At 37.2% G+C, this 13,059-nt stretch overlaps 1 protein-coding gene across 19 annotated transcripts in view; it reads right to left on the bottom strand.

The window, feature by feature from the left end:
- The window catches only part of LOC105059946 (uncharacterized), a 51,310-nt gene extending 39,193 nt beyond the window's left edge, over window positions 1-12,117 (bottom strand). For 12 of the 19 annotated variants that reach the window (XR_012134828.1, XM_073244439.1, XM_073244440.1 and 9 more), the window contains exons 1-4: window positions 11,855-12,117; window positions 11,232-11,386; window positions 8,602-8,696; window positions 6,397-6,509 (exon numbers count right to left, since the gene is read on the bottom strand). Coding sequence is in view for 18 of the 19 variants with exons in the window: in XM_073244439.1 (XP_073100540.1) it covers window positions 6,397-6,509; window positions 8,602-8,696; window positions 11,232-11,321 (298 nt within the window). In the remaining variant the exon portion in view is untranslated. Of the gene's footprint in view, window positions 1-6,396; window positions 6,510-8,601; window positions 8,697-9,540; window positions 9,697-10,943; window positions 11,387-11,854 lie in introns of those variants that run through there. The other 7 variants (XM_073244445.1, XM_029260425.2, XM_073244444.1 and 4 more) reach the window with 7 other exon arrangements.
- Window positions 12,118-13,059: the final 942 nt, after the last annotated feature.

Here is a 13,059-nt window from a genome sequence, read left to right as displayed (position 1 = left end):
AAAGATGTATGATGATCTTAAAGCACCATGGAGCAAAAAAGAAAGCTCCAAAAAGGTCTAAAATGAATTATGCAATAGATCATGGAGGAGAGACCAGGGCAATGGGTGAAGCAAGAGATCAATGGACAAGTAGAATTGGTAGTTCCAAGTTCCTCAAATTCCATGAAGGAATTAACTGAAATCAGGTTGTGACTATTCACATACAAAAGAGTGCAAGAGCAAAAGAGAACTAAGAGATTTAAAGCAAAGCCCTTCTGTTCTAGTTTAAATTTGGAGACTTTTCCTCATGCTAGTGGTGATGCTCATCTTTAATAACCACCATGAGCAGAAGGCTGAAAACCAAAGGTAACTTATGAAGCTTCAAAATGATGTATTAATAGGCAAACTATAAACCATTCTCGCATAGTATGCCTTTGAAGACTTCAAAGGTCTCTTTGTAGTGAACCCAATCTTTGCTGCCATGATCTTTTAGGAAGAATTGCTTAAGAAGTAACTTATCTCTAAAACGCAGATGAAAAGAAAATAAAACAAAGGACCTCAACACTAAGTGAAAGTAACATGAATTCACATGCATAAATACCATGTATTGAACATGATAGATAACCAATCCACAAACACTCATAAAGATGAATGAATATATACATTCATATATGTATGCATACATACATACATTTATGAAACCCATGTACGCATATAATTCATATACATGAACTATATTTAGCAGATTAATCATGTCATTATTGAAATGAACATAAAAGCATATAGGCTATTACATGCCTCCGAAAATTATTTTCTCAATACTATGGATACGAATACTATGATGAACTTCATAATACTAACCAAAACATAGAAACACATCCTGCTTATAGTCATGACAATGCAGAAATCTTCAATCAAATATATTAGCAAAGGACAATGAAGGGAATGCTTGAAATTCTATGTAGACTACCTTGTGGGAAAGAATCTTGCTATCCTTGTAGTGCAAGGATTTATGCCCAAAGAGGATGATATTGATGATTTGTCCATCCTGCATAGACTCCCTTGTGTAAAGAATCTTGCCATCCTTGTAGTCCAAGGATTTATGCCTAAAGACGATCATATCATGACTTGTACATCCTGTGTAGACTACCTCGTGGAAAAGAATCTTGCTATCCTTGTAATGCAGGAATTTATGCCTAAAGAGGATGATATCAATGGTTTGACCTAATATTTTAGTTAGTCATTGTCAAAAACTTTAACAATTATGCCATTATGAACGATCTCAACATATGCCGAGAAAACATATATTTTCATGTTCTGGTAAGCTTGATGATTTGAGAAACTCCTAACAAAATAGATGAAAAACAGAGAGACAATACAGTTACCTTCTTAAGAGGGGGCTTCAACAAATGCTTTTAATACCATCTATCCCTACAGGATTCATAACCAATGAAGATGTAGTTGAGACGAAGAGGGTGAATGGAAAATATTGTTGTCACCCAAAACCTAATGTCATGTTAGTTTGAATGACATATTGCATCGTATCCATCACGTATACACTAGACTAGTGAAAGAATAGCCCTACTTGCCAGCCCAGCTTGATTTTAGGTGGGCTTGAACCTAGGTTTTCAGCACAATAGCAGAGCTAGGCCTCAACTTTTAGGCCTGATTTGAAATGGGACCAGGTTCGGGTCATCATTTTCTAGCCTAGCCAAGTCCAATCAAATACATTACATTTTTACATATACTTTATTATACAACAACTTATAATTTTTTTATACGACTATACTGTATATTTTATTTTAAAATTTTGAATGAAAATAGAAAAGAGGAAAATGGATTAAGAATTAAAAAAAACTCTAGGCATAAGATCCCATCCATGGTTCACCAAATCGCCCCGAACCTGATAGTTCAGGATGTGTCGAACTGCATCGGTAGCTAACTAGTGCAGTTCGGGCATTCGATTCGAAATGCCGATGAAAACAGAGTAAGGGAGAAGGAAAAAGAGGAAGAGAGAGAGAAAGGAGGGGAGGGAAGGAGAGGAAAAAGCTGGTAGTGGACTGTCGAGGCCGTCAGAGGGCTATGAGACCTCCAAGGCTCTACGGTCCTCCGGGAGATGTGAGAAGAGAAAGGAGAGGGGAGAGAAGCGGAGTGAGGAGAAGGTGGTCGACTAGCCAGGTGGCCACCGAACGGTCCAAACCTGTCCCGTAATCACTGTGAATTCGAAACAAAGGTGACACCCCCTATTTCTTTGTGTTTTTCTAAAAACACGATAAATAGTGAAGCTAGCAATGAGTTTGCCAGCTTCAGTTATTAAAAAAATACAATGAAACAGGGGCGTGGCCCCTGTTTTGAACCTGCACGACCACAGGGTGGATTTGGGCCATCCAGCAACACCCGACAGCTCTCCAACGGCCTCCCTGTCACATTCCCCACACTCCATTTCTTTCTCTACTCTCTCTACTCCCATTTCCTCTCGTGGAGGATTGTGGAGCTCCGAAGGCCTCGACAACCCTCCAATGGCCACCATCGGTGCCTCCGCCAACCTCTCTTTCCTTCCCTCCCTCCCCCCTCTCTCTTTCTCTCTCTTTTTCTCTCCAATTCATCCCTCATTTTCATATCAATTTAGGCCCGATATGGGGACATATAGACTCGTACCATCGATCGATTGGCATGGGATCTGATTCCAAGTGAGCAATCATTGATCCTATCCCTATCCTCTACCCGCCACCCTCACACCCCAACTCTCAAACTGCATTCCTCCCCGAGTACCATCTCCTCCCTTCCCCTCCATCCTCCCCTTATATCCCTATGCACCCTCTATCCACCTACAATTGTTACCAACCAAGGCTCGCCACAAGCACCTCCTACTCTATCTTGCTCACCTCCTTATCATCCTTCCTACCTCTCCCTCTCTTTCTCCCTCCCTTCCAAGGCTAGCCACCTCCTCCCTCTCCACCCCCAGCCGACTATCACCACCTTGTTTTCTTTGTCCCCACTTTAGTTGTTGTCACTACCTTCTCTCCTCCCCTTGCTCAAGTGTAGCCACTCCTCGCGCCCATGTACCTCATGAGAACCATGCCCCATTAACGTCATCTTTGAAGGTCAATAATGTGCAGTTTTGCACATCAGCATGTTGATAAATACCATTTTGCCATGGATGCACTGGCTGACCACTGCCACATTCCAGATCCACTCAAGCTGCTCAATCAGCAATAGAAACCTAGGGGTGGCCAGTCGAGTACGGGGCTTTGTACTTGGTGCCACACTCTCTCATTAGTCACCAACTTTAAGAGCCACTAATCTTTACCAGTATCATCATCATGGCCCCACTTCATACATAAAGATATGTCCACACAAGATTCGCTGACTCAGAACCGAATCCCATACCGACTGGCCGATGATACAAATTGGTACGCCCTTGACCATATCAGGCCCGAATCGACACAGAACGAGAAAAAATCAAAAAGGAAAAGAGAGAGAAAGAGGGGGAAGGAGGGAGGAAGAGAGAGACTGATAGAGATGCCGACGACGGCCATCGGAGGGCCGCGGAGGCCCTCGAAAGGCCGTCAAGGCCTCCGAAGCTCCGTAGTCCTCGATGGGCCACCACCGGCCTTGCCATCTCCTTCCCTCCCCTCCTCTCTCTATTCCTCTCTTTCCTTCTCTCTTGCTCCATTTTCGCCGTCATTCCGAATCGAACGTCAAAACAGCATCGGTTGGCTATCAGTACAGTTCAGCATGTCCTAAATTGAGCGGTTTGGGGTGGTTCAGTGAATCATGTGTCCATCACACCAATTTGAGATCCATTGTAGGTGGCGAAGTCATCCATTTCTAACTATAATAATGAAAAAAAAAAGTAAGTTTTCTTTCCTATTATCTAGAACAAAACATAAAATTCAAAAAATAAGATGAATGATTTCACCCATTTCATTCACTAGTGACATGAGTCATGGAGCTCCTCCACCACTATTTTGCTCAAAAATAAATGAACAAACAGGAAAAAAATGAGCTATACTTGCCGGATGGAGGCCGATGGTGCCATTATGAGAGCCAAGTGACCTTGCTAGGTCGTGCTAGAGAGGATAGGGAAGATAAAGAGAAGAGCTTTAATGGCTAAGGGATGAGTGCAAGGTCCCCTAAAACAAAGTCATGTATCGTACTAGTTAGGAATCAGGTTGGTACAATAGCATACTATATGTACTGACACACGGTATGTAGAAGCATATTGGGTATGGTACCGATTTAGGATTTTTTCTATTTTCTCAATTTTTTAGCTTCTCAAGATGTTTTAAGGTCTAAAATCTTCAAACTAGAGTTTTATTATTATATATTTCAAAAATTGTTATTCTATAGTGATCCCAATATATCATACACCATATGCTTTGTGCAAATTAATAAATTAACTTAGATAATTTAATAAACTATAACTTGAAAAGACTTAAAGACATATCAAATAACTATAAATTACATAACACATACGTCTAGTCCCTTGTGAAGACATTGGGATCTCGTTCACGATCGAGTACTAAGACTTGATTTAAGTTATAAATCACTTAAAAATTAATAATTTATATTTTAATGAAAAAAATACTGCAATTACTCTGGCAAGTATGTCCAAATTATCCCCACATAATACTAATCACTCATGGTTTTTCTAATTTATAAACACTCCTATTAATTTTATGAAAATCTATATTTAGTTAAAAACTTAAAAATATATTTAGTTGGGACTAATGTAGCACCTATCAAGGGTATGAAATAGATGTTTTGCAGCCCTTAACTATGCTTAATGGCCAATGATTTTTGAAATTTGTTTAAACTTGGGTTTAGGTTCAATCAGCCAATAGACATGGCCAAATTTAAACAAACTATGGCCAAAAAAGACAGCAGGTAGCACATGCTGATCTAGCAAAAGACACACCTGACTCATATTCTTTATAAAAGGTTACTTATGTTCTTTCCCTCTTAGTGAGTGCATTATCTAAGAGAAAGAAAGTGCATATAATTTTTTGATCTCACACGCCTTCTTGAAATTCCAACTATATTGAAAACATTGCTTCTACTTCACACCCTCTTATTGTTTCAATCAAGGAACGCCGTATCAATCAGTATCGGAGCATATCAACCAAACCAGTACTCAGTACAAGGGAAATATGAGTGTTGGTACGTCCAACTAGCCCCCGTACTGAGCATACCAACACAATAATAGGTTGATACTGGTACAAGGTAGTACTAAATGACGTATCTCTTTCAATGGTAAAAATTATTTTGCAGCTCTTATTCTTTTTTTTAAAGTTTAATAGATTCGAAAAACAAGTTAAATAATTCCTTTTCCATGCATAAATTAGTACACACTAATAATAAATTAAATGATTTACTCAATAATAACAAAATATAATTCACTATTATTGAATATTTTGAAAAATAGAAAACATAAACATTTAAAAATAATGTAATCTAGGTAAATAATAACTTCAAAAAATTAACATAAGTTTATGCAATGCCAAGAATTGTTAGAATAATTTATGTTAATTCAACTGTTATTTCTATTAATATATTTCGGAACACATGGCGATATATGCACATGCATAGAGGAACATCACTTGCAAGCATGGTACATCGTAACAGTGCATACCAGATTACCAGGTGTACCATGCTATATCGATATCGAATTACTACATCGTATAGGGGGAGGGGTACCAAGTATCAGTAGCCGAACCGACTCCCATACCGCATGTACCGACCAACAGTGTACCAATAGGGGGTCTAGAACCTTGCTTGCAAGTGTGATGAATTGAAAATTTCCCTATCATGTTCTGCCAAACAATTCAAAATATGTCTACAATTGTATTCAACTACAGGGCATCACTCCTTGAATAATAAAACCCTGGTGCCACCATTCTTGTAGAGTATTTATAGAGTAAGTTTGAAAATTGAAACACTTTTAAATGTTTTCTTTTGTTTATACTCAAGAATATGTTTCCATGATCTTGTTTCCTGTTTATGCAACACCAGTTTCAATGTTATCAAAATACCTTCTTGAATCAGTAGAAGTTTTGTTAATTATTAGTTTACAACACACATGCTACATCCAGACTAGTAAACATGGATATGCAAATTATAACTTGAGCAGATAGTTTAATTACATTCTTCAATCAGTATCTGAATATAGCAGAAGCAGTGAGTCAGTGACCTCATGTTACAGACAGTACATGTTACTTCTATTCTTATTAAAACTATGCCTTCTAACACCTACAGTGCACTGAGCAAAACTGTATTACAAACAATGTGTATGAAATTTCACAACACAGTTGCATGAAGGAGGCAGGAGGCAAACAAGGGTCATAAATTAAACAAAAAGAAAAAAACTCTGTTAAAAGATTAATTGGCAACTGCAACCAAAACTGTGAAGTTTACCTTCTTCTTCAAGTAAATTTGCCTCGTCTGCATCATAAAACTCCTTACGTATGGTCTGAGAAGCAATCTTCTCATTTGTGTCCTCTTCTGCCAGAAAAACATACAGAACGCATCTGCTTTAAGATAAAACAGCCTGAACACAAATCTCCATCTTTCTTGGTATGCATATTGATGGAAGTCTTTTTATACAGAAAGTTTTAACACAACACAGTACCAAGGTTTGATTGACCCAATATGAGTTTGTTCCATGGCCATGAGAAAGCAATGAACTAAAAAAAAAGGAACTACGTAACGAAAGATGGTCATGGTTATGGTTGTTGTAGTTACAAAAGAATTGTGAGGAAGAAATATATCAAAGGAGGTACACTCTGAAAATTGAGGAAAAAATAAGTGAGTACTGATTGAGATACTGGCGGAGAGTGTGCAACAAGGATCCAAGGAGGACACACTAAGAAGAAATATTTGAGCATCTGTCAAATGATATCAAAAGGAGAGGGAAGGCCTAAGCTTGCATGACTACTGAAGAGGGGTCCATTAAACTGACCCCAAGATCTGGGGACAGGGCATGAATTATGGTTATGGAACATTCGTACTTTCATTTAAACAATGGAAAAAGAGATCTCCCTTAATATTTTCACTTTTCAGGTGGGTCAGCACTCTTGATCACGAATTGCCTTTCCAAATCTTTTCAGTTTCCTTTTTCATTCTTTCGAATGCTAGATAACATTTATCAAAACTAATGTGACATTCTCAGTTTACTCAATTACTTTTCCATGGATAACATTTATTTTTTTCTTTTCCTTTCGTTTCATAGTAAAAGAAAAATGCAAAGATTTCTCTCATCCAAGGTTTTACGTCCCGGCATGACCGGAGGCATCCCAACCATCCTAGCCTGTTTCTGTGAGAAAATGGGATCGGGATGGGGTTGGAACTCCGAAACCCGTCCACATGAGGAGAGAAAAAGAAAGAGAAAAGAAATGAAGGAAAAATGAAGAAAATAAAAAAGTGAAAGGAAAGAAGAAGAAGAAGAAGAAATATGAAAGAAATGAAGGGAGAAGAAAAAGAACGGAAGGAAAAAGAAAGAAAGAAAGAAAAAGAAGAAGAAAAAGGAAAAAAGAAAGAAAGGAAAGGGTAAGAAAAGAATGAAAAAAAGAAAAGTAAAGAAAAGGAAGGAGGAAAGGGACCGAAAAGAAAGATTGAAAAGAAAAAGAGGAGAGAGATGGAGGATATCTATTGAGACACATGGCCAGGACTGCTGCCGGGACGGGACGGGATAGGACTGTGGGGCGACCCATTCTATAGAGAAACTGAGACATCTCTATCCCATGGGATTTAAAACCTTGCTCTCATCGATAATGAGAATCATATTTCAATCTCATGAAGCAGGAGTGAAAGCTTAACCTTAAAAATGCAGGTGTTCACCTAGTATCATGGCCCCAAGAAATATGTCTGCATGTGGTAAACTCTAAAAGAGAAGCAATTGGCTCCTTTTTTTATTTCCCAAGCTTTTTATTGAAAAATGAACATGGCATAAACCTCTTGCTGCTGTCCTATTACAAAGGAACTTAAATGATTTTCGTCAAATGTTAACATTTATGTAAATTCGGATAATTTATTCAGGCTTTGTGAATTAGGGATGAAAGAAGATCAAATTGGATACTATGCCCCAAGATTTTTTTTTCCCTAAATAGTTAGAAAGAATTTGATATGCAGATTCTTATAGGATAATGCAGAAATGGGACAAATTTGTGAAGGACATCAAATAAGGCATGAAGTGGACGAAGTAGCGACATTTAGCTGTTTGAATTTTGGATTCATAGGTTCAATGACGAATACCGAAATTTTCTTAGGACTTCCATTTTTTAATCCTTTTTTCTATTCCTCACCCTAATGTGGATGTGCATTAAGTCAAGTTATTGTACAAGCCTTTAAATAGGACAAAAGTGCCCCTTCGTCAAAATAATAATAATAATAGTAGTAGTAATAATATTGCATTTGGTTGCATGGCAGTTCTGTGTTTTCTTACTATTGGGCAGCTTATTTAATTCCAATTGGGATTTCAAGCTAGTTCCCATAATGGCTCAAATAAGCTAATCAAGAAAGGGTTCTAGGCATGCTTCCAATTATTCTTAAGATTCTTGACTAAGGAACATGTGAATAACCCAAGAAAAAAAAAAAAACACACCCCATGAACATTAGAAATACCTGTCATAACTTCTGGACAACTTCCAACCGTGAGAAGCCTCATGATGGCAGCCATTCTCCCACAACCAGTCTTGCATACCATTGGAATAAGCAACCTAAATAAGAGACCAACAAATTACATAATATTCCATGCAGAGCAATTTGATATGTGCCCCTAAGATGAAATGCCACATAATATCTGCTACAAAATTATTTATGTACAACGACATGTTCGGGTAGAAAGTATTATTTTTATGCATAAATCTCTCTACATCAGTTCCCCTTAACAAAAATTTATACTTTAGGTAAATGAGAAGGCCCATGTATCAGCTTTATTCTGTTATTTTTATTAAGTCTGAAAGTAACTTATATCTTTACGTCAAACTGATAGATCTTGACATTCTGAAAAGATTTTGATGGTTGCATCTTCAAGCATAAAATATTGTATTATACTAAGCCTGTATGATCCACTGATAGAACATTGGCTGAACAATGCATGTAGGAATAATATCTTGACTCTTCAACATTTACACGAATGATTGATTTTAAAAAATTATAAAATTTTGGTAGCATAAAAATTGTCAGACTCTGTGATAACTGCATGAGATTTATCTTTTAGCTGTTTTGCCGATTTAACAAAGTGAAAGAACCATTACTACCCCTTTCATCTTTCTTAATTCTAAGTACTCCTTGAATTTTTCTGAATTTAGTAGGATTTTCACTTGTGGTGGCCAAGGCCCTAAATCACAGTCCCAAACCCAGTATCAACTAGGGACCAGGTTGGGATAGACTCGTGTCCTGATAATTCACTGGAACATCAAATTTTCTTTCTGCTGTTTCTTGTTTTTAATGATCATTTAGAGGGGTTTTGGATTCTTTTTTTTTTCATAATTTAGGATTAGGTAAGTTTTCTGTTGTTTCCAATGACTGGATTTATGGTGTTGGTACTGGTATTAGCACCAATTTGCTGTTGGGTTTATGGTGCCCATGCTCTGAGATCTCTCTCTCCCCTCTTCTTCCTCTCTTTCTCCCTTCTCCTGTAATATTTTCTCTTTTATTGAGAGGATATACTGGTAGAAAGCTCCTCTTCAATTCTTCGGAATAGGGGTTTTTTTCCTGAAGACATATACAAAAAGAGAGAGAAGCAAATAAGGAAAAGAAAAAAGGCTTTTTTCACACATCCCAATCAGTACTGATGGAACACACACGTGTTAGAAAAAATCCAACAGCCACTATAAAAAGCCAAAATTTAGATTGAATAATATACATAAATTTGAACATTCCACTCTTTTTTCTTTCTCCTTTTTTTCTTCTCTTTCTAGCAGCAGCATCCCTTTAAAATTTCTTAAGACAGGTCGTATTAGATTTGAATGTATTTCACTTAGATTTGCACATTCCAATGAATAAAAGATTGGATCAAGACCTTTCCAGTATTTTGGAAGTTTGAATTAGAAAACAGTATCTTCTTTTGAGAGGAAAGCCAAAAGACCATATCAAAACATTCACCAAGGGCAGCAATCAGCGTAGTTGAGCGAAAAATGATGTGACTCCAATTAATTATGCCCTATCTTAGTGACATAAGAGCGAGAAAAAAGATCAGTTGGAAGTCCAGTTAAATGTTTCTAGTAGGAAAGTCATACTATCAGTACTTATATGTGGCCTTCATAAGTTGCAAGAAGAATATGTAGGTGATCATTGTAAGAAAAATTTTTGGGAAGGCCATTTATTAACATATTTAGACACTTATTCATAGATTTATAGTCTTCAAATATGTATCATAACCCCTTTTGAAATATTTCTCAGGGCTAATCTCAACTGGACTACTGGAGTAAAGCAAATGATCCTAAGCACCGCAACAGAAGCGAACCCATGTTAATCATCTATCTGAAGCTGAATGATAGATTATCTCTTTTTGGAAGACTTTTAGTTGCAATGGCAAGTTGGAGCATCTAATTCAAATCCTTGTGAAAAAAACAGCAAGCAAAACTAAAGTTCTTACGTGGTTGTGGAACAACATGAAACCGCATGTCAGCAGTAACATCATATTGTAGAATGCTGCTGAATAAGTGTGGAATGATGCCCACGAAATGATTTTTCTTTTAATCATGTGATTGTTATCGATTGAAAATATTTGATGCTGCATCAAGTTGATATTGCATTCAGCAAGTAAAACAGTGCAAATAGAGGTCTGTGGGAGTAAACAAGTTTCAGCTTGAATGAAATGATTTTTAATGAACAAAGACGAAAGCTTCAACTTGAATTTCTAATTCAGAAGAATTCTTTAGCTTGTTATGGTTTATATCTATTTAATTATGGTATCTTATGAGTAGTAAGGTTTGCAATTCTCATCTTAACCCACAAACCTGCAGAAACCCCCTCTTGAAAGAACAGGTCCAATTCACAGTTACTCTCATCTGACAAATTCAGGTCAACTCAAGCCCCACCCCTTCATGGACAGGTTGGCTTATCAGTAGAGTTTCCAAACCTAGTCAAGTAACGAGAGCGACCGAGAGAGAGAGAGGAGGGGGGGTGGGGGCGAGGGACCAAAAACAGGAGTGGATGCGGATGTCGTTACAAGGAAGCGGGACTCTCAAACATATAAAGAACGGGGGAATGCCTCGGAAGTAGGTACACTACAAGGATTAGATTACAAGGATGAGTTCCTGAAGGGCGATCACACCCTCGGAAGTGGGTACACTACGAGGCAGAAATTTCCAGCTACTGAGAGAGAAAGAGAGCATCAGCTGTGCCGCATGTCATCACTGCACTTGGAGCTTCCTCCTCCCTCCTCTGCATCGCACCCCCTCTTCGATGAAGTCAAAAAAAAATCACATCAAAGACCAACTCTCCGAATGTTTCCAACATATCAAATCAAATAGAGTAATCCAAACAAACAAAACATACATCATTTCCAAATACTTATAAATAAATAAATAAATAAAAACCACATAAAAACTCGGAGACAAAGATATTGTGTTCATATTTCGGGTCACAGATATCTGTTTCTTGGTTTCCATGCTTCTTACCAACTACATTATGGCTTAGGCTATCTCTCCATCCAAATTCTCAAATTCTCCAATTCAACATTCAAAAATAGAAACCTTTCTGTCTCCCCATCTCCATCGGATTATTCTTATCTCAAACAGCGTCGATCAATCAAGATTTTCTTTTTTCTTTTTTTTTTTGCAACTCGTCCATAATCGAAATCAATAACCGAAAGCTCACCTGGAAATTTAATACCAGAGATCGAACCGATCGCAAGAAAGAGACGTACCTTTCGCCCTCGATTAGGGTTTCTTCGGTTCTTTCCCTTCCACTCCACTTTCCTTTATTTTCCCTCCTCCTCGTTCGACGGAAAGCGAGCAAACACCCGGCTTTCTGAACCACCGGTCCGTTCTTTCTTTGTTCGTCGCTCGCTCTCCACCTCGCGCGCCGCCCCGCTCGCGAGGTCGAGGGGGCGCCTCGCTGGGACTCTCTCGCTTGGCCGCGTACGACGAACTCGGTTTTGCCGCGGCCCGCGGAGGGGGGTGGAGTCCGTTCCCTTCTATTTCTGCATTAATATACGCTCTTCGTGGTTGGATGAGGACAAATCAGCTTTATCTGACCGTTAAAGTTCGCAGGATGTTTTTTTTTTTTTATGCATTAAAATAAGCATTATCCAACCCTTTGCAGACAGCACCTAGTTGAAACAATAACATGTAAGTAGCGTAGAATCTATATAATTAATTTTTTAAATAATATTTTTATAAATTAAAATTTTAACATAATATAAAAATATTATAAATAATATTAAATATTTTAAATAAAAATATAAATTTAGATACACACATCTTTTTATCTAGTTCAAAGTTTGTAGCATATCCAAATCTTCTCATCTTCAACACTCCATGAGAGCTAGGCAATCCAAAGAGAACTAAATATCCTATATTTACTAATGGACAGTCGATATAGATTGATATACTATTTAGTTTAAATTTAAAAAATTGAAGTTAAGAAATAGATATTCATATTGAGTTAAGCCATTCACTATTCATCGTAAGCAGTTGCAAAGTTCATGAGAAGTCCATAATCAGCTATTACTATGCCATGATAAATTTATTTAAAATCATCAAAGAATCTCTTTAATTTATGAATTTCTCAACAATACATATAGACAGCAGAAGCTAAGGTCATCCATCATCATTTTTTTTTTCACTCAAAAGCCTTACAACAAAATGTGGACTTTAGTTCGGCGACATCATAAAAATCTATAACTTTGAAATGTTCATAGTACAAACAATAGTCCTTTAGGTTTTATTTTTGACACCAACGACAGTGTAAAAATATGAATAAAAATAAAATAAAATAAAAAAACTTTCGTATGTATGATTCTGGTTAATAAAAAACTGCTGGAAGAATCAAAAAGCCATGAAAAATATAATCAAACATGTAAAAAAAAAAATCTTGTTTGAGTAGAAAGAAATAAAAGATTGAAAATTT

This window comes from Elaeis guineensis, chromosome 10 (genome assembly GCF_000442705.2).
Source record: "Elaeis guineensis isolate ETL-2024a chromosome 10, EG11, whole genome shotgun sequence".
Taxonomy (NCBI): Eukaryota; Viridiplantae; Streptophyta; class Magnoliopsida; order Arecales; family Arecaceae; genus Elaeis; species Elaeis guineensis.
The sequence above is the reverse complement of the archived record's forward strand: the minus strand, read 5'-3'. Positions and strand labels throughout refer to the sequence as shown.